The 20,762-nt window shown below is 43.0% G+C and overlaps 1 protein-coding gene across 6 annotated transcripts in view; it reads right to left on the bottom strand.

Moving 5' to 3' along the window:
* TANGO2 (transport and golgi organization 2 homolog) overlaps positions 1-20,762 on the bottom strand; it is a 336,367-nt gene that overhangs the window by 137,364 nt on the left and 178,241 nt on the right. For all 6 annotated transcript variants that reach the window (XM_073675716.1, XM_073675747.1, XM_073675738.1 and 3 more), the window contains one exon: positions 11,291-11,405. In XM_073675716.1, the coding sequence (XP_073531817.1) occupies positions 11,291-11,405 (115 nt within the window). The remainder of the gene's footprint in view (positions 1-11,290; positions 11,406-20,762) is intronic.

The following is a 20,762-nucleotide window of genomic DNA, read 5'->3' as shown; positions in this document are numbered from 1 at the left end:
TATATATGTGGAGTGCAGTGATTGTGCTGCTTTCCACAGATGAGGACACTGCTACCGTGTTTCCCCGAAAGTAAGACAGTGTCTTACTTTCTTTTTATCCCCAAAAGCCCCACTATGTCTTACTTTCGGGGTATGTCTTATATTGGAAAAAAATTGTCGAATTTTTTGTTTTAACCATAAAATTAACATTTATTAACAACCTGAACAGTATTGTATTCACCACAAAACAGTTTTATAAAAGGAAGTGCCAAGAATGTCTTGTTACAACATTGCATAACATGTAAAACAATGAAAAATGGTAAGAACGAACAGTGGAATACTGGAAGATAAAACAGATTTATTCCATGACAACCATGTCATCATCCTCAGGAATATCATCATAAACATCCACACTCTTAGGTTCCTGTGGATTTTCTTGGGACTCTCGGGACGACATTTCTTGCCGAATCATTGGCCCATATTTCTCATGGGTAGCAACGGCACTGTCCTGAAATGAGCAGGCTTTGTCCAGGTAGCCAGCTCGCAGTTGTAATGCACACGCCCGGGCTGAGCGGCGTGTGCGTGTATATGTAGTGATTCCACTGGACCGTGCCGGAGAGTGAATGCCTGGAGGGGCGTAACTAGGTATTCACCCGATCCGACCAGGGTCGCACGACGGCATACGACACCAGTGCACCAAGGAGGAACCGAGCAGAGGGACCAGGTGCTACTCCAGGACAGACCCCGGACACGGCTGTTGACCCACACAGGGGAATACAGGAACAGGCTGGTTAGGCTGGCGCACAGACTGGTGGGTATAGGCAGGCACGACTGGTATGCAGGCAGGCGGGTATGCAGGCAGGGGGGTACAGGCAAGCACAGCTAGAGTGCAGACAGGGAGGCACTAGCAGGTAGGGACACTGGCGGGATAGGACCCAGTACACACTGGGACTCAGGAACAATACAGGCAGAGGGGTACAGGCAAGCACAGCTAGAGTGCAGACAGGGAGGCACTAGCAGGTAGGGACACTGGCGGGATAGGACCCAGTACACACTGGGACTCAGGAACAGAACCGCAGATGTGGCGGACAAACACAGCAGAGTGAGGCCGCCCAGAGAGGTGAGCGAGAACAGGGCAGGACAAGACCGCCTGGAGTGGTGAGCAAGAGTAGAGCAGGACAAGGCCGCCAGGAGCGGTGAGCAAAGGGTCAGAGCTGAGCGAGACTGCCGGAGCAGTGAGCAAGAGTAAAGCAGGACGAGACCGCCTGGAGCGGTGAGCAAAAGTGGAGCAAGACTGCCGGAGCAGTGAGCAAAAGGATAAGAGCGGAGCAAGACTGCCGGAGCAGTGAGCAAAAGGGTCAGAGCGGAGCAAGGCTGCCAGAGCAGCGAGCAAAGGAGTCAGAGCAGGCTAGAACCGCCGGAGCGGTGAGCAAAGGAGTCAGAGCAGGCTAGAACCGCCAGAGCGGTGAGCAAAGGAGTCAGAGCAGGCTAGAACCACCGGAGCGGTGAGCAAAGGAGTCAGAGCAGGCTAGACCCGCCGGAGCGGTGAGCAAAGGAGTCAGAGCAGGCTAGAACCGCCGGAGCGGTGAGCAAAGGAGTCAGAGCAGGCAAGGCTGAGCAGGGGGGACAGGGCTCTGTTCACACGGAACAGACAGGAAGGGAAAGGCAGAGCCAGATACCCACAGGGTACTTGCAGTGAAGTAGCGAGTGGACCACAAACGGGAGTACAGAGACAACAAGCAGGAGTTAGGTACGAGTTCAGACTCTGCAGAAAAAGGAAGGGAACGGACATAGAGGCAAAACAGGTAAAGGATAGGAGAGAGTTCAGACTGGAACTGAGTGTACGGAGGAGACCGACACTGCAGCGGAATACAGGAGCGGGTCTGGGAATACGGCCCCCAGAGAGGCAGGACGAACAGGCAAGGAGCGAGTTCAGACAGGACAGACAAGATACAGGAGCGGGTCTAGGTAATCGGCCCCTAGAAGGCGGGAGGAACAGGCTAGGAGCGTGTTCAGACAGGACAGACAAGATACAGGAGCGGGTCTAGGTAATCGGCCCCTAGAAGGCAGGAGGAACAGTCTAGGAGCGTGTTCAGACAGGCCTGGAAATACAGCCTCCAGGATAGGCAGACAAGAGAACACAGAACAGGACCTGGCACCTTCAGAGTGCAAGCACACACTGAATGAAACACTATGCTCAGGCAGGGATTGATTGGAGCAGCTGAGCTATATACCAGGTGACAGACAGCAATAGGCTGAGGACGCACAAGGGGTGTGACCCACAGCAGGTACAAAAAGCAGGAAGTGATCGGGCGCCGCCCTTAAGCAGCAGAAACAGACACAAACAGACAGCATGGAGGGAAGCCAGAGAGACATTCTGGACAGGAGATCAAGTGCGCGCTCTTGCACAGTGGGAGATGGACCACTATGCAAGGACGCCGCCAGGTATGTTACAGCAGTGCATTTGCAACGCAGGTGTTAGTGATCTTATTCCAAGAATTCTTCACCCAGTTAACAATCTCTGACAGTCTGGGCTTCACAAAGTTCCCACGTACATTTCTCTCCATTCGGTTTTCAATGTAGTCATTGATTTCCACACGCAGATAGTCCTTGAACGGCTTGTTAATGGCGATATCGAGAGTCTGAAGATAAGCCGTCATCCCTGCAGGAATCATGATTTGGTCGATTCTCCGCTCATGAAGGAAGTTTTTCATGGTTTTGGCATGGTGTGTGCTGGCTGCATCCCAGATCAGCATCCCTCTTTTGTTCCCGCGCATTACAAGCGGCAGCATTAAATCAAGCCACTTTCTTATAACATCTTGTGTGGCCCAGGCTTTTTCAGTTTCCAGCACATAAATGCCAGAAACCCGCTCAATCTTCTCCTTTTTGCCCTTTGCAATGAGTAGCGGTGTTGCTTTAGTGCCATCCAGACGAATCGTTAAAATGCAGGTGACACGTGCACTTTCATAAGCGGTGGAGGGAACGTACACTGAGGAGGCACCTCGTTGATCAATGGTGGTTTGAGCTGCTTGGCCCATGAACACGGCAGTTTTGTCCATGGCGACCATGTTGCAAAGACTGTATTTAGAGAAGTCAATGTCATCCACAAACTTCTTGTAGGCTAATGCACGTTTAACAATCTCAGCATCTTCCAACCTAAAGAGGGTTGTGGATCTTCTCAAAGACAGGTCATTGCGTTCAAGAAAGTTATCCACCCAGTGCTGTGATGCCTTGAATTGTTCAGGGGAAATGTCAAACTGTGGCGACACTGCAAGGGCATATTCCTGAATCTGAGCCCTGGTCACCACCAATGTCTTTGCTCTCCTGTCTGCAACCCACTCAGAGACTAGGCTTTCCAGCTCTGTATACATTGGTTGCCGACCACATCCAATCTTGCGCTTTTTAGCCATTCCGCTCTCCACTTTTTCACTCAGGTTAGTGTATTCTGCACGCCATTTTTGGACCAGTCGGTGATCCAGCATTTTCTCCTTGCAGAACTGCACTACATTTTTGCCCCAAGATTCTTCGACAATCGCTTTTTTATACTCCACGGTGTAACTCTTCCTTTTACCACTGGAACCGGAAGCGCTCATGTCTAGGGCCTAAAATATAGCATACGGTATAAGCACTGCTTGTATCACAGTCTCCCATAGGGTTACAGCCCCATACAGTATCCCACACAGCGTGTTTTTGTATGTTGTCCTGATGGACCACGGAAAACATTACTGCTGCTCCCGCAGCCTCCACATCCCTCCGCTCATCCCGCTCTAACCGTCCGCATCCCGCAGTTAAAGGGGCACTGACAGCTAAAAAAACTGTGTAAAATGTGTTTTTTTAGTGTATATGCATTTTACCTTCTGTGACGGGCGGGGGGGGGGAGGTTTCTTTGGAGTAGGGACGTGCCCGAGTAAATTTGCATAGGCGCGTCCTAAGCCGTCAAACAGCTCATGTGGGCACAGCAAAGTGCAAACCTGTACCTATACCTGTATCTAACCCAGTGTGATACAGTACCACCTGCTGTATTTAATCCAGTGTGACACCTGCTGATACCCACTGGGTTACATACAGCAGATGATACCCCAGTATGCCAGTGTGTATGTTTTACTGATGTAATACTGTGTGCATTACCGTATTTTAAGCAGGAGGCGGCAGAGACAAGTGCAGGGGACGGCGCGGTGACGTATGGAGAGGGGGACGGCGCAGGCGTGGGTCAGACGGAGGCGGCAGACGCGGTGACGTATGAAGGGGGGGGGCGACGCGGAAGTGGGCAGGAGGCGGCGCGCAGCTAGATGAGAGGGAGACGGCCGTGTTTCCCCGAAAGTAAGACATACATCTTACTTTCGGGGTACGGCTTATATTAGCCGAGCCCCCCTGAAACCCCCGATACGTCTTACAATCGGGGGTGTCTTACTTTTGGGGAAACACGGTATGTTATTTCCAATACTGGAGGGAGCAGTGGGCGGGCAGAAGTTGGTGCTGGATACTGAGGCCGGGCAGTGCCAGCTCTGGCTGTGAGGTTAGATAATACAGCACAGAGAAATGTCAAGTTTGCTAGAGCCGCAGGTAAACAAAGTGGGTGCAGGGAATGAAGTGAAATTCAGGAGGAACAAAAGGCAGAAACAAAAAAACAAAATTTATAGGAGTGTTGTATATTCCAATACAGCACAGATTAGCTTAAAAAAATGTGGATTTTGTGGTCAGACAACTTCTTTAATGGACAGTGATAGCACAGTGATTTTTAGCAATGCGTTAAAATGATGGAGCCTATCCCCAGTCAGAAGTATTTGCTATATTTAAGAAATATCAAAAAATAAAGACAAAACAAAGTATTCAGAATTTAAGAGTTAACTTGGAAGACAGGAGTTATCAGAATAAATCAATTACCTTTAATTTAATACTACACTAGAAAAAACAAGAAAAGCTGTATTAACCCTTTCATTACTAAAGACCACCAGAAAAATGGCCTTTAATCCCCACCACTACTTTAAGACAATAGGAAATTTAGCACCACCCCTCCACTACTGTAGACCATAAAGTAATTATGCTTAAAGGGTTGTCTGGTCCAAATCGATAAGTCAGCAGTCATTCTCTGTGACTGCAGACTTATAAGTGTTTTATTCTAGCACATAGGCCTATGTGCTAGAATAAAACCATGTGGAAAACCATGTACAAGCAGAGAGTACAAAAATGCATGACCAACTCAAGAATTTATTACAGTCACAGGAGATCAAGTCAACTTGCCAGAAACATCCCTAGATTATTTGCATGACAGAGCTAACTATGTCTAAGTTCAGAAATCTTCAGCTACTGCTAGCTACTCCGCTTACAGAAAGACAGGTCACTCGTCTGGCATCTCTGCATGTTCTGAAAGTGAAGTTAAGTGACAGACCTGTCTGCAGCCACTGAAATTAAATCAACTTTCATATCAAAGAGCGAAAACATCAAAGAATCAGCCATAATCAGTGTGGAACATTAACATGGGAATACAAGCATAAGTACATGAAGATTTTCAGATACTGTTGATATGACCACATTTCTGAAGCTTTCCAGAAGATTTAACAAATCAGCAACACTATTTTCAGCAGGGTTAAAAAAAAAATAAAGAAATGGGCCTTCTCAAGTGTCTTTTTTCAGTATATCAGGGCTGTTGGTTTCCGTCTCTCTTGATGCATATTTCTTATTTTGTTACTGTCCCAGAATGTAGTCAGGTTAAGATGGTTGGTCAAGTACTTGATAAGGTTTTGCAAAGTTGACTGCTTTCAAATCTTTTCTTTTGCATGAATTTAGGGACAACCATTTTGCCTTAACTACTATTGACAGTATTTAGAGATATACTTTACAGCAGCCACAATGATGTAGGAATGACTCTTTGAGTAACATTCAGGGGCGGAACTACCGCCCGTGCAGCCAGTTCATTGAACGGGGGCCCCGAGGGAGAGGGGGCCCCTCCAGCAGGGCCGCCATCAGGGCATGACTGCCCTGACTCCAGTATGTGGCCCGGCCGGTAGGGGCCCCCTTGGAGCCCCGTTGGAGGCCCCCCTCTTGTGCGTCTCTCTCCTCATGGGGCCCCCGGCCCCATGCTAAGCGCCGAGTCCGGGACATCTCAGCGCTGCGCTCCTGCGGCACCGCCTTCATGATTCCCCTGACTTCCGGTCATGTGACGGCGCCATCACATGGCCAGAAGTCAGGAGAACCTGGTGTCAGCGATTTGGACGAGCGCCAGGATTCTGCAGGGATCGCATGAGGGTAAGTATAACAAGTTTTATTTTTTTTAAAATACAATTAACTAGGAGTGGGGGGAATGGGAGATGCACATGTGGGGGAGGGGGATGAGAGAGGTGCACATGTGGGGGAGGGGGATGAGAGAGGTGCACATGTGGGGGAGGGGGATGAGAGAGGTGCACATGTGGGGGAGGGGGATGAGAGAGGTGCACATGTGGGGGAGAGGGGTGAGAGGTGCACATGTGGTGGAGGGGGGTGAGAGGTGCACATGTGGTGGAGGGGGATGAGAGGTGCACATGTGGTGGAGGGGGATGAGAGAGGTGCACATGTGGGGGAGGGGGATGAGAGAGGTGCACATGTGGGGGAGGGGGATGAGAGAGGTGCACATGTGGTGGAGGGGGATGAGAGAGGTGCACATGTGGTGGAGGGGGATGAGAGAGGTGCACATGTGGTGGAGGGGGATGAGAGAGGTGCACATGTGGTGGAGGGGGATGAGAGAGGTGCACATGTGGTGGAGGGGGATGAGAGAGGTGCACATGTGGTGGAGGGGGATGAGAGAGGGGCACATGTGGGGGAGGGGGATGAGAGATGTGCACATGGGAGTGGTGAGAGATGCACATGGGGGGATGAGAGAGGGGCACATGTGGGGGAGGGGGATGAGAGATATGCACATGGGGGGTGAGAGATGTGCACATGGGGGGGTGGTGAGAGCTGCACAAGGGGGGGATGAGAGCTGCACATGGGGGAATTGGGAGAAAATGAGCTGCACATGGGGGAATTGGGAGTAGGGGGATAATGAGCTGCACATAATGAATGTGGGGTGGGGGAGAGTAAATGATGATGGGGTGGGGAGAGCACGGACATGATATAATGAATTGGGGCAGGGGGTGCATGTAAATAATGAATGCGGGGAGCAGGAAGTATAGAGAAGAGGGCGTTGCGGATGCAGGAGTGTAACTGGTAACAAATTGGCGGAGAGAGTAGAGGTTCTAATTAAATTATATATTAAGTGCCTATTTACAGTTAATGGGGGCACCGTGGTGGATTACAATTTATATTTGGAATGGTAGGTTGCATAATAACTAACCATATATTGATGGTGGATGCACGTCTGTATTCAGCTGCGTAATGTAGAAGTTGGGGAATGTGCTCTAGATAACTGTTATTTTATGCAGAGACGAGAGACGTGATGGCGGTCTGTGCTGGATGAAGGAGAAAAGCGTAGCTGAAGGACTTCACCTAGAGACGTCACCAGTGAGTCAGTGTATTACATGTACACTTACACTATATACTATGTACCGGGCTCCTGTGTATAATGTCACTGGTGATCACTATACACAGGAGCTCTGTATATAGTGTACAGGTAATACAGTGATCACCAGTGACATTATACACAGGAGCTCTGTATATAGCGTACAGGTAATACAGTGATCACCAGTAACATTATACACAGGAGCTCTGTATATAGTGTCAGTGTACAGGTAATACAGTGATCACTGTATTACTGTACGCTATATACAGAGCTCCTGTGTATAATGTCACTGGTGATCACTGTATTACCTGTACACTGACACTATATACAGAGCTCCTGTGTATAATGTCACTGGTGATCACTAGATTACCTGGACACTTACATTATACATACCATGTATAGAGCTCCCGTGTATAATGACACTTATGGTAATATTAGTAATGTGGTGGTAATATTAGTAATGTGGTGGTAATATGTGGTCTGGTCATTGTGTGGCAGTTTTTCTCCCTTCTGTGTGGTATTATTCGGTCGCTATGTTGTGGTAATATGTGGTCTGGTCATGGTGTGGCGGTATTCCCTGTATGTGGTATTATTGGTCATTTAAAAAAAAAAATGTATATGACACATTCCCTTAAAGAAAACTAAATAAAAATATATCTAAAAAGAGTATTGGATATTTTAAGAAAATTTTAATAGGTTAGAGTAGGGCCCGGCCGGAAGAGTCTACCTTATCGTGGTGGTGGCTTTAAAAATCTTTTGGCCAAAACAAAAGCTGATGGCTATGTATGTGGCGCTGTCACATGGCCGAACGTCAGGAGAACCTGGTGGCAGCGACGTGGACGAGCGCCAGGATTCTGCAGGGATCGCATGGGGGTAAGTATAACAAGTTTTATTTTTTTTAAATACAATTAATTAACTAGGAGTGGGGGGAATCAGAGATGCACAGGGGGGAATCAGAGATGCACAGGGGGATGAGGGATGCACATGGGGGGGTGAGAGATGCACATGGGGGGGATGAGAGATGCACATTAGGGGGGATGAGAGATGCACATGGGGGGGGATGAGAGATGCACGGGGGAGGGTGAGAGATGCACGGGGGGGATGAGAGATGCACGGGGGGGGATGAGAGATGCACGGGGGGGGGTGAGAGCTGCACATGGGGGGATGAGAGCTGCACATGGGGGGGGTTATGTTTACATAACTTTGTTGCCTTATGAAGGGCAGGGGGGGCCCTCAAAAATTTCTTGCACAGGGGCCCACTACAGTCTGTGTCCGCCCCTTAACATTCCAGTACTTTGTCGTCTATTGGACTGGCGCAGTAGGCCAAGTACATCGATCGTCTGTTTCCCGCAGCCAATAGATGTGTACAATGGATGTAATCTATATATTTTTAGAACAGTTCATGTGCAACTGTATTTCAATGAGTGTGCCTTCCATATTATGAGGTTTATTATAATTCTGTGAATTTTCACGTAAAAAATGGCTATGACTTCTATAGGTAAACTTTTTCAGACATGCTCTGCGACATGTGCAGAAATCATTATGCAGGGAAGTAGGTGAGCTGTGACATTACCTACCGTGAATGGTTTTACCCATCATTGTAACTCCTTCTGTAACAATGAACAGTCCATAAATTTAGTGAATTTAAAACAAGTTTTTTTTCCCCTGCCGTCAGTAGAGTGTGGCAGAAAATTTAACCACATCCGTGATTTTAAAAAATAATGTTCTGGATCTTTTACTGCACATTCGATAAAATGCCTGACATGTGCTGTACAAACAGAAAAGCATGACCAGAATGCAGCAAAGTAATAACAGGAAGACAAAGCTAAAGTTTCAAGCCAGGCCCTTGGAAGCGTGGGCTTCTTCAAGGGCGCAACACTTCTTTTGCATATTTGTGACGCTGATTTTTTTGGTGAGGACACAGGAGAGGTTTTCTTCTGATGACTCTTCCATGGAGGCCATATTTGTGCAGGTGTCTCTGAACAGTAGAACAACGTACCCCAACTCCAGAGTCTGCTAAATCTTTCTGAATGTCTTCTGCAGCCAAGAGGGAGTTCTGATTTGCCTCTCTAGCAATCCTACCAGCAACTCTCACTGAAATGTTGTTTGTTCTTCCACACCTTATCTTGACCACCACTGTTCCTGTTAACTGCCATTTATTAATTACATTTCGAACTGAGGAAAGACTAATTTGAAAATGCTTTGCTATCTTCTTATAGCCTTCTCCAGCTTCGTGGGCCTCCACCATTTTCATTTTCAGAGTGCTAGGCAGCTGTTTAGAAGAACACATTGCTGCTGTTCTTTGGCACAAGGTTAGAGGAGGCTGGGATTTTATAAAGCTGGGAAATTTGCATCACCTGGCCTTTCTTAAGGAGATGACAGTGTAATTTTTAAAATGTAAAAAATGGTATGTTATGTTATAATTTATATATATATATATATATATGTATATATATATATAAATATTTTTTTTTGCCTAAAATACAAAGGAAAATGTGTCATCTTAAACTTTAGGCCTTTTAAAGATCATTTCATCTCCAACTTGCTTAGCTGTTCACAATAACAGTAATTTTGACCAGGGGTGCCCAAACTTTACATGCCACTGTATAGACATATGTGTGTGTGTTGTAAGAAAACAGGAGGTAAGGTCCTGCATGGCAGATATGTGTTACCGAGGTGGTTGGCTTCAGTAACAAAGTCTGTACCGGTAACACTAGGTTACTGAGAAAGTTTTAACTTGACTGGATTTTGGGTCTGGGATTTAGGAGCAACCAAAAGAGTCTGGGTAGAAAAGGTAATTTTCATAATCCAGCCTGGGGCTTACAGGCCTAACAGCAGCAGCTGGGTTAGCTCAGCAATGTGGAGTTGTGCTGAAGCTGAACAGAGGTGTGTTTGCCTGGTGAATATGTTTAAACTGCTGGAGCAGCTACAGACTGAGATTGGTGAGGCTGCTACATTTAACTAGTTTCACTTGTTGCCTGAAGAAAGGACCGTTAATGTTATTCACTTGTACTGGAGATAGGCTGTTTTTGTTTTGGAGCAGTAAAGTTTATGATGGACAATAAACTTTATGCTGTTTTGATATAAAAATCCCGTGCCGGTTCATATCCAAGCGGCTATCAGATAGATGAAACCCTGCAATGTGTAAAAAATATTGCACAGTACCACTATAATGTTGGACATAGCACAATTGGTTTGCCGGCCGTCTATAAAGTTGCAGACAGTATGCCAAAAGTTTTTTTTGTCCTTATTTAAATGCCTTAACAAACTTTTACATTTTTTGGCCGTTTTGAGGGTGTGGCCTGGGGACAATGCCTTTGTTAAGGGGTGCAGTATATGTCCGCAAAAAATTTAAAGCATTCCAGAACTTTGGTCCAGTTGTCCTGAAAAAATTAAAAAGTAGATTGGCAGCTCTGATGACTACCGAAAAGTAATTTCTACAGAACAAAAAGTGTCAGCCTATTATTAGGTTTAGTAGCCAAAGCGAAAATGAAAAGTTTTTTCAACATATACAGTAGATTTCAATATTTCAGGTGATATATAGGATATGGAAAATATAATTAGAAAAAGAATATAGAAAAAAATATGTTTAACATAAAATTTAAACAATAGGTCATTTTGTGATGGCACAATCTCTTTAAAGAACAACATCAATCCAAAGACAAAATGGTAAAAAGAGACCAAAACAAAGTTGGTTGATGCCAGTTTAAAACAGAAATCCTGTGTGTAAAAGTTAAATACTTTGTATGCTGTCCATCTTTCCCAAGAAATGATGATCCCCCCTGATAAGTTTACAGGATATATTGACAAAATGTCATGATAACTGAGGGAACTTACTTGAAATCTGCTGCGACCAAGTTAAATGCATTGTAAAGATGTCCCTCAGCAGATATATTCTTTAAATATGAAAAACTATCAAGATCAGATGTCAGGAAGTTGGCCACAAGGGCACCTAGGTTGAGAAAAACAAAATCACAAAATGACTATTTACCGTGATTTTAGGTTTACCATATAAAGTCCAGGAAAATTGCGGAATTTAAGTAGATCGTTGTTTGAGCACTTCTGGTGAAATTATGTTTCATTTTTTTAAGATGTCAATACACATTAGATAAATTTGTGATCTAATGGTGGCGTCCTGTCTCTTAACAGATTACAGAGGAAAAAAGGATCAAGCATGTTGAACTTAAGCAACTCCAAACTTTTATTCTCATGGGATATAAGCCATCTGCTATATAAAGACCAACATACACAAGATGGATGTCGGCCGAAAGATGCTTCAATCACCTTAATGGGGTTTCCCCAGGATTATATTTATGACCTATAGTTTGGATTAATATGGAGGCATAAAATGATTTGACATTACTTTTATAATTCAAATTTGATTTGTGCAAATCAAAATGTACAAAATTGTTCCAAAACCCATGGCAGCAAAATGGTTAAAACACTTTTTGTGAAAGAAAAACAAGTGATTACAAGTAATCATACTTTAAGACATTACTCCGGTGGCTGATTGATCTCAGCAGCTATAGCCAGCTACATCCTAGACCCATGAATCACTAAATTTGAGAAATGTAAAGGTGTTGTATTTTCAAGTTATAAAACTAATGTAACCAACATCCAAACACTTTATCAAATGGTTGACCAGCTAAACGCGCTGTTATTTTTATTGCTTCTCAGATTAGGATGAACGTACTTGTCAGACCTGCCAAATAAAGTAAGATTGTGTGAAGAACAATGCTGCTTCAATTGATATATTATACACCTGTCATCCTGCAGACAGTTACCGATTCTCTACCACCAAAACACATGAGTGTAATGAACCCTGAAAAGCAGCAAGTTAGCAGGTCTTATCATTCGGTGCCTGTTTGTACGGGATCACCAAAGTTCAGCCTCTGATTTGATTTGAGGCAGATTTAAGGCCCCGTTTTCAAATCTTGTTTAGTGTTGGTGCAAATGATTTACTCTGACAGATTATTAGATTTTCTTTTTAACTACATTTTTCACTTTGTCAATGAATTCAATTTATTTAATTGTTTATTGTCCAAGATAACCCGGCCTGATTTATGCCTGACAGACTCCATCGATGCCTCAACATCCAGTAGTTATAGATAATAGTTTGGCTACGCTAGACAAAGACATACAGATAATACAGCTAATAAATCGCTCATTTCTTTTGATAGCTTTCCATCAATTCTCGATGCACTTAAGAGTGTTTTATGATATGCTGCAAATTTTTCTCTGGGGATCTGCATAATAGTTTAATCATTATATGTGAATGATAACCAGCTAATGGTTTTCTATGTGGATCATTTTCAAAATGTTCTTAATATTTGATATATGACAAATGTGTTATCATCGTTCATCATGTTTGTCAGTCCGAATAACAAAACTGTTTTTGTTAAAAATGGTAAAATTCTGTGCCTCCTGTCAGCACTATGAACAGTTATGGGCTGCTTTATCTTGAGAGCCTGGTCAGCCAATTTGTGAAAGGCAAGTAAAAACGAGTCGTAAAGCAGCTGACCCCATTGCAAGGTATTGACTAGCCAGTTAAAGGCCAGTGTATTAAGCAAAATATCACTACGTAAAATCTCTCCTCCACCCCCTCACTTCACAATGACCTTTGTCAGGTCCAGCAAGCTCTCCTGTGGACAATGATAAGGCAGTGGCCCAGATTCATCAAGGTTTTCACCAGAATTATGGAATAAAACACTTTGAAAAGTTGCAAAATTGGTGGAAGTTGAGGAAAATCTAGCAAATTCTGTTGTTTTCTTGCCAGTTCCAGCCAGATCTGCCAAAGTGGCACGGGCAGGACAGGGTGTGGTGAAGTCCGCCCGGCAAACTCTTTAGTAGCGTAACTTAATCCAGAAATGTTCTACAGTCCCTGACTTGGGTTAAATTTACGGCAAGGCACACAAGAGTGAGAAGATGTGCCTAACTTATTAAGTGGCATGCGCCTCTTAATTAATTTTGAACATCTTCATCTTGAACACTCATCATTAAGACTGGCGTACAAATTCCAGTCTTAATGAATCAGGCCCAATGAGTCTACTGCAGAATATATCCTTGTGGCTTTCTGTAGAAAAAAGAAACATTGAGTCCAATATTAAAAATCCAGGCCCAGAAACAACACAGTTTTTTATATAAAATACACTAGTAAATTCGAAAAACTTTTGATTGAATGGAAGTGAATACCCACACCCATGTTTGAAATGGAAAGATGAAACCTACCAAGAAAAAAAGAGGCCGCATTTGAATCAAATATAAGATAAACCCTTTTTTAAGTCCATGGTTTTGTAGTGAGATGTTAATAAAGCGCATTTAGAAGTGATTGTTTTGAAGTGCTACTAAACATATGGTCTGTTACTATATATTTGCTTGTGTTTGAGATCTTCCAAAAAGTTGGAGATGTAAAGGGAAAAAAAAAAGACTGCTGTTAACACAATGCACGTGAATGAAAAAACAAATTGGTTCCTGCAACATTTTCCGGACATACAATCCCTTATGCCCTTCAAATATGAAAAGGTTCAAATCTCTCCTGTCATGATCCTCCCTCCAAAAGAATCCTCTTTGGAGACACATTACTTCACTCAAATCCGCTGAACAACTAAAGGTCATCACTATTATTTATAGCTAATCCATGACAGTTTTCCTTTAGGTACATAGATTTAGACTCCGGAGATTTCATACAGTCAATCCAGAATCTCAAACTTTTTGCCATCACTTTAATACTGAAGATAAATTCTTAAAAATAAAGTTTTATTCAAAGGGATTTTCCAATAAAGAACTATAAAGGTGTTCCACATATAATTTTTAAGACAAAGTGAGTTAATGGGGTTGTCCAACCCAGGAAAAATAAAAAAAAATTAGGCATTCATGCTTTTAAAATAAAAAATGAACACATAATCATCTACCAGCAGCCCTATGCAGTGGTCAGGTGACTAAAATAGTGTGTCATCAGAGAAAAATCTAATGAGGCGCTTGTCATGTTACCTGACGTCTGCAGCTTTTGGTGGGCGGTATTGTGACTTCCGATTGGAAAAGACAGTGATTCCTGAGCTGTAAGAGATCTCCGTTGTCACCCGAGTTGGATTAAAGGGGCTGCTGGTAGGTGAGTATGCCTCTGTTTTTTAAGTTTAACCCCCGACACTGAACGTTCCAGTACATCCTGGAAATCATGAGGGCACTGGAGCTCCAGTGCCCGCACAGGAAACTCGGCTTAAGTGACAGCCGAGACCAGGCTGTCACAGCCAGCCCCCGGGTGTTTAACCCTCTAAATGGAGCAATTAATAGCAATCGCAGCATTTAAAAAGGCAGGGAGAGGGACGTGGCTCCTTCTCCCTTCTGATCGGTGCCCCCTGATCTGTCAGCTACGGTGGCCTGTTAGACCATGCCAGGAGCATGGACTAACAGGCATTCTGTCAGTGTAGTACTGACAGGTATAATACATTGCAGTGCTGGTGAATTGCAATAGATTATACCAGCTATATAAAGTAAAAAATATATGTTTAAAAAAATTGTAAAAATATATTTTAAAAAATTACAAAAAAAAAAAAAAAAAAAAAGAAGACACAAAAAGAAAAAATATTATGTAAAAAAAGAACCACATAAAAAGTACACATATTTGGTATCGTTGCGACCAGAACGACCTGATCTATAAAACTGTCACACTAGTTAACCCCTTCAGTGAACACCGTAAAAGAAAAAAAAATGTGGCAAAAAACTATGCTTTTTCATGATACCAACAAACAAAAAGTGGAATAAAACGCAATCAAAAGTCAAAAGTAAGTAAGAATAGTATGGCTGAAAACACCATCTTGTCCCGTGAAAAAAAAAAGCCGCCACACAATTCCATCAGCAGAGAAATAAAAAAGCTATAGCTCTCAGAATAAATCGATGCAAAAACAATTATTTTTTCTAAAAAATTGTTTGTATTGAGTAAAAGCAGCAAAACATAAAAAAAAATATATATATAAAAGTACAGCATTGCTGTAATCGTACTGCCCCGAACAATAAACCTCTCATCACTTTTACCACTTGGTGAAAGACAAACTCCCAAAAAAACAATTCTTTTGCTGGCTTTTATTCATTCTGTCTCCTAAAACACGGAATAGAAAGTGATCAAAAAATGCTATGTGCCCCAAATCGTACCAATAAAAACGTCAACGCGTCCTGCAAAAAACAAGCCATGACATGACTCTGCCGACACAAATATAGAAAAAATTGTTTTTGTACACAAGCATTTTTTAAAGTGTGACTGCAGCCAAACATAAAAAACAATATCTGTTATCGCTGTAATCGCACCGACCTGAAGAATTAAGTTGTCTAATCACTTATACCGCACGAGGAACGGAGTATAAAAAATAAATAAAACCAATTCTTCACCTGCTGGTATGTTCATTCTGCCTCCCAAAAATCTCATTAAGGTTCGTCTCACATTTATTTTGCCCTTTACGCTGAGCGCTTACACTGGGGTTTCCATGTAAATCTCTGAAATAAGTGATTCAGATGGAACCCCGGCTGAAGATTACCTGAGGCAGATGAAGACACTGTGGATGCAGTCTGGCCTATGTTCCGGCGGTGTCCATCTTTTTAAGCGTGCATAAAAGCATGGTTGGCCATAGTTTTGTGCACCACTGAAAAGAAGGACACTGCTGAACAGAGGCCAGACGGAGTCCGGAGTAACTCTGCTGCCTCATTATAGTGAATGGATCCCTCAGGGGTTTCATCTGAATCGGAGATTTAGGCCACGGCCCCACTATCAGTATTTGGTCAGTAATTTTTGTCAGGAGTGGTAGCCAAAACCAGGAGAGGGTGATAAATGCAGAATTGATGACTTGTTTCTATTATACCTTTTTTCTGACTGTTCTTCACCTGCTTTTGTCTCCCACTACTGAGAAAAAATACTGACCAAATACTGATAGTGGGCCTTAGATGTAAACCCGGGCAGGGTCCTCGCTCCTCCTGTACTAGTCGCCGACTTGTATTGTTCAAAATTTACTGTAACTGTTTGTGCTATCACATGTAGAGCGCCATGGAATAAATGGCGCTATAATATTAATAAATAATAATAATAATGTAAAACCCCAGGATAAATGTGATCCTAAATCCTAAATGTTACGTAAAATGTTCTCAATAAAAGCTTCAACTCAATGCACAAAAAAAGTAAGTCCCCACTCAGATCTGTCAAATGTCAGTGGAAATATAGGGGGCTTCCACGCTACAGGTAGCACTGGAAAAGTAAAATGGCTCCTCACCCCACAAAAGAAATCAAGTGAATTCTGTGCTCCCAAATCCAAATGGCCTTCTCTGCTTCTGAGCCCCAGTGTGCCTAAACCACATTTAGTACCACATGTTGGGCATTTCTGTAGCGATGAGTGCCCGCTTAATTTACGGGGTCCATGTCTCCAGAAACACAAGCTGGGAATAATGTACGGGCACTACAACAGTAGATTTGCAATTTTCACTCAGTAACATCCACTGCTGCTTGTTTCTGGAAAGCACCCATGGAGTCAAAATTGTTACTACACCTGTTGACAAATTCCCACATGGGGGTATTAATTTCCAAAATGGGGTCACTTGAGGGGGGATTCTGCTCTTCTGGCACTTAGGGACTCTATATATAGAGTCCATGAACTATTCTACGAAAATTTGTTCTCCCAGGGTTAAATTGTACTCCTTCTTTCCCGAGTCTCGCCTTGTGGCTAAGTAGCTGTGTACAGCCAGATATGGGGTATTGCCACATTCAGCAGAAATTGCGTGACATATTTTGGTGACATTTTTACTCATTTCCCAGTGTGAAAATGTAAAATCTGGGGCTAAAACAAAATTTTTGTGGCAAAAAATGTAATTATAAATGTAAATTTAAGTTTTTTGTTCATTGCCCAATGGTATAAAATTTTAGGACAAATCCATAGTGTCAATATGATCACTGCACCCTTAGATGAATTCATTGAGAGGTATAGCTTGTTAAATGGGGTCACTTTCGGGGCTCTTCCAGTGGGTCAAGACACCCGCAAACCATAAAAGCAAAATCTGCACTATAATAAGGTGCTCTTTCCCTTTTGAGCTTTGCACTGTGCCTGAAAACTATTTCCCAATTACATGTAGGGTATTGGCGCACTCAGGAGAAATCACACAACACACTATGCAGTCCATTTCTGCCTATTAGCCCTTATAAAAAATTAAAAACTTGCGGATAAAACAACATTTTAGTGGTAATAATGTAATTGTTTTTTCTTCACCGCCCAATGGTATAAAATTCTGTGAGGCACATGTGGTGTCAACATGCTCACAGTACCTCTAGATGAATTCACTGGAAAATGTAGTTTGTAAAATAGGGTCAGTTATGGAAGGGGGGGGGTCTGCTGTTTTGGCACCTCAGGGGCTTTGCCAATGTGACATGGCACCCTCAAACCATTCCAGCAAAATCTAAACTCCAACATGGCACTTCTTCCCTTCGAAGCTTTGCACTGTGCCTCAAAAGTAGTTTTCAACCAAAAATGGGGTAATGGCATACTCAGGAGTACCATTTATTTTCTCCAATTATCCCTTTTGAAAATTAAAAACTTGGGGCCAAAGCCACTTTATAGTGAAAAAAAGTTAATTTTCCATTTACTCAGCCCAATGTTACAAACACAATTCTGTGAATCGCCTGATGATTAAAAATGGTCATCACACCCATAGATGAATTCCTCGAGAGGTGTAATTTCCAAAATTGGGTCACTTGTGGTGGTTTCCGCTGTTTGGGCATGTCAGGGGCTCTTCAAATATGACATAGCATCAACAATCTATTCCAGCGAATTTTGAGCTTCAAAAGTCAAATGGTGCTCCATCCCTTCCGAGTCCTGCCATGCACTATGAAGCACTATGCTCACCATGCATCTAGGTAAGTTGATTGAGGGGTGTAGCTTCCAAAATAGGGTCACTTGTGGGGGGTTTTCACTGTTTAGACACATCAAGGGGTCTGCAAACACAACATGGGGTCTGCAAACACAACATGGGGTCTGCTATCCAGTGAACTTTGTGCTCCAAAAGTCATATGGTGCTCCTTCCGTTCCAAGTCCTGCCGTGTGCCCAAACAGGAGTTTTCCACCACATATGGGGTATTAGTGTACTCAGAAGAAATTGCACAACAAATTGGATGGGCCATTTTCTCCTGTTGCTCTTGTTAAAATATTTTTTTTATTGCTAAAGCAACATTTTTGTGTGAAATATTAAAATTTTATTTTTTTCCTTCCACATTGCTTTAATTCCTGTGAAGCACCTAAAGAGTTAATAATCTTCTTGAATGTGGTTTTGAGCACTTTGTGGGGTGCCGTTTTTAAAAATGGTGTCACTTATGAGTATTTTCTATCATATAGGCCCCTCAAACTCACTTCAAATGTGATGTGGTCCCTAAAAAAATTGGTTTTGTAAAAGTGGATGGAAAACTGAAAAATTGCTGACAACTTTTAACCCATTTAGCTTCTTAACCCCCCCAAAATATGTTTTAAAAATGATGCTGATTTAAAGCAGACATATGGTAAATGTTATTTATTATTCATTTTGTGTGGTATAACTATCTGGTTTAAGGGGATAAAAATTTCAAGCTTGAAAATTGGGAAATTTTCACATTTTTTGCCAAATTTTCTAAATGTTCAGAAATAAAAGCAAATTATATTTGATGAAAACTTACCATTAACATTAAGTACAAAGCGTCATGAAAAAACAGTCTCAGAATCACTGGGATATGTTGAAGTGTTCCAGAGTTATTACCACATAAGGTGACACTGGTCAGAATTGCAAAATTTGGCCTGGTTAGGAAGGTGAAAACAGGCTCAGGGCCTGTGTTTGATAAACCTTTTAAATCAGCTTCTGATTTCGATTTAGAAGCTACAGCTACTCTGTGTCAGACTGTGACAATATCCAGTTACCTGATGAACCTTCCGTATTTTTCGGACTATAACACATACTGGACCATAAGACGCACCTAGGTTTTAGAGGAGGAAAATAAAAAAAATTGAAGCAAAAAATGTGGTCATGATGCATGATTATGGGGGAAAGGGTCTGCTGCTAACACTGTTATAGGGGTAATGTTCTTTACTAATATCCCCCATCCTGGTATATATCCTCCCCTTCCAGTTATACGTGGCCCCCATCCCGGTATGCATGGCACCCCAATCCCCCTTCCTGGTATGCACGGCACCACTCACCCTGGTATGGCACCCTTCATCCCTCATCTTGGTATGCATGGCAACCTTCATTCATCATCCTGGTATGCACAGCACCCTTCATCCTGGTATGCTTGGCATCCCTCATCCCTCTTCCTGGTATGCATTCGGTGCATCCATGGGCGTGGGGAGCAGTGAATATTGATTATCTTTAGCAACAGGGACAGTGTTGGCTGAAGCAGGAGGCTACTGCCTCCTGAGCCCCGCTCCTCGCCACTGCCCAAACACACACACCACCCACAGCAACAGTACACTATAGTACACTAGTAGATTCGGACTATAAGACGCGCCCCCCAATTTCCTCCAAAATTTTGGAGGAAAAAAGTGCTTCTTATAGTTCGAAATATACGGTAATCAGAATAATGATAAGGACAAGTCAAAGCATCCAGTAGATGGAATACATGAACCAAGTTTAATTTAATTTTTGCCCTGCTGAAGTCTAAGTAGTCAATGCAGAAACCCAGAATCAACAGCCCAGGACTGTAATGCTTTTTGTTTTTTCTCCCAAAACAGCCTTCCTGTAGCAGTCTAAGCAGTTCCATTGAAATGAATGGGGCTACAAATCCAACCACGACCTGTAGACAGATGTGGTATTGTTTTAAAGACATTAGCCCATGATTTTCTAATTATGTACAGCCCTTAAAACATCTCATGAGTTTTATTCATGAATATTCAACAAAGTCTGTCAACACAAAGAGCTAAATTTAATTTATTTTACACATTTATATATTGAACCATTAATGCCACAGTTTTACAGACATCATCATCACTGTCCCCATTGGGGCTCACAATCTATATTCCCTATCAGTATGTCTTTGGAGTGTTTGAGGAATCTGGAGAACCCAGAAGAAACCCACACAAACACAGGGAGAACATACAAACTCCTTGCAGATGTTTGTCTTTATTGGGATTTGAACCCAGGACTCCAGGTCTGCAAGGCTGCAGCGCTAACCACTGAGCCACCATGCTGCCCCTTTTACGGAAAACCACTGTGGCGTTAATAGGTGTCCACTTGTTTGCGTATAGGACTATAGTACTATCTAGCTTTTATGATTATATGCTTTATATGGTTTTCCTCCCAAGGTTATCTTAGCATGCCA

The sequence above is a fragment of the Phyllobates terribilis genome, unplaced genomic scaffold (assembly GCF_046119375.1).
Source record: "Phyllobates terribilis strain yellow unplaced genomic scaffold, ASM4611937v1 Scaffold_1__5_contigs__length_1240528914, whole genome shotgun sequence".
In the NCBI taxonomy this organism is placed as follows: domain Eukaryota; kingdom Metazoa; phylum Chordata; class Amphibia; order Anura; family Dendrobatidae; genus Phyllobates; species Phyllobates terribilis.
The sequence above is the reverse complement of the archived record's forward strand: the minus strand, read 5'-3'. Positions and strand labels throughout refer to the sequence as shown.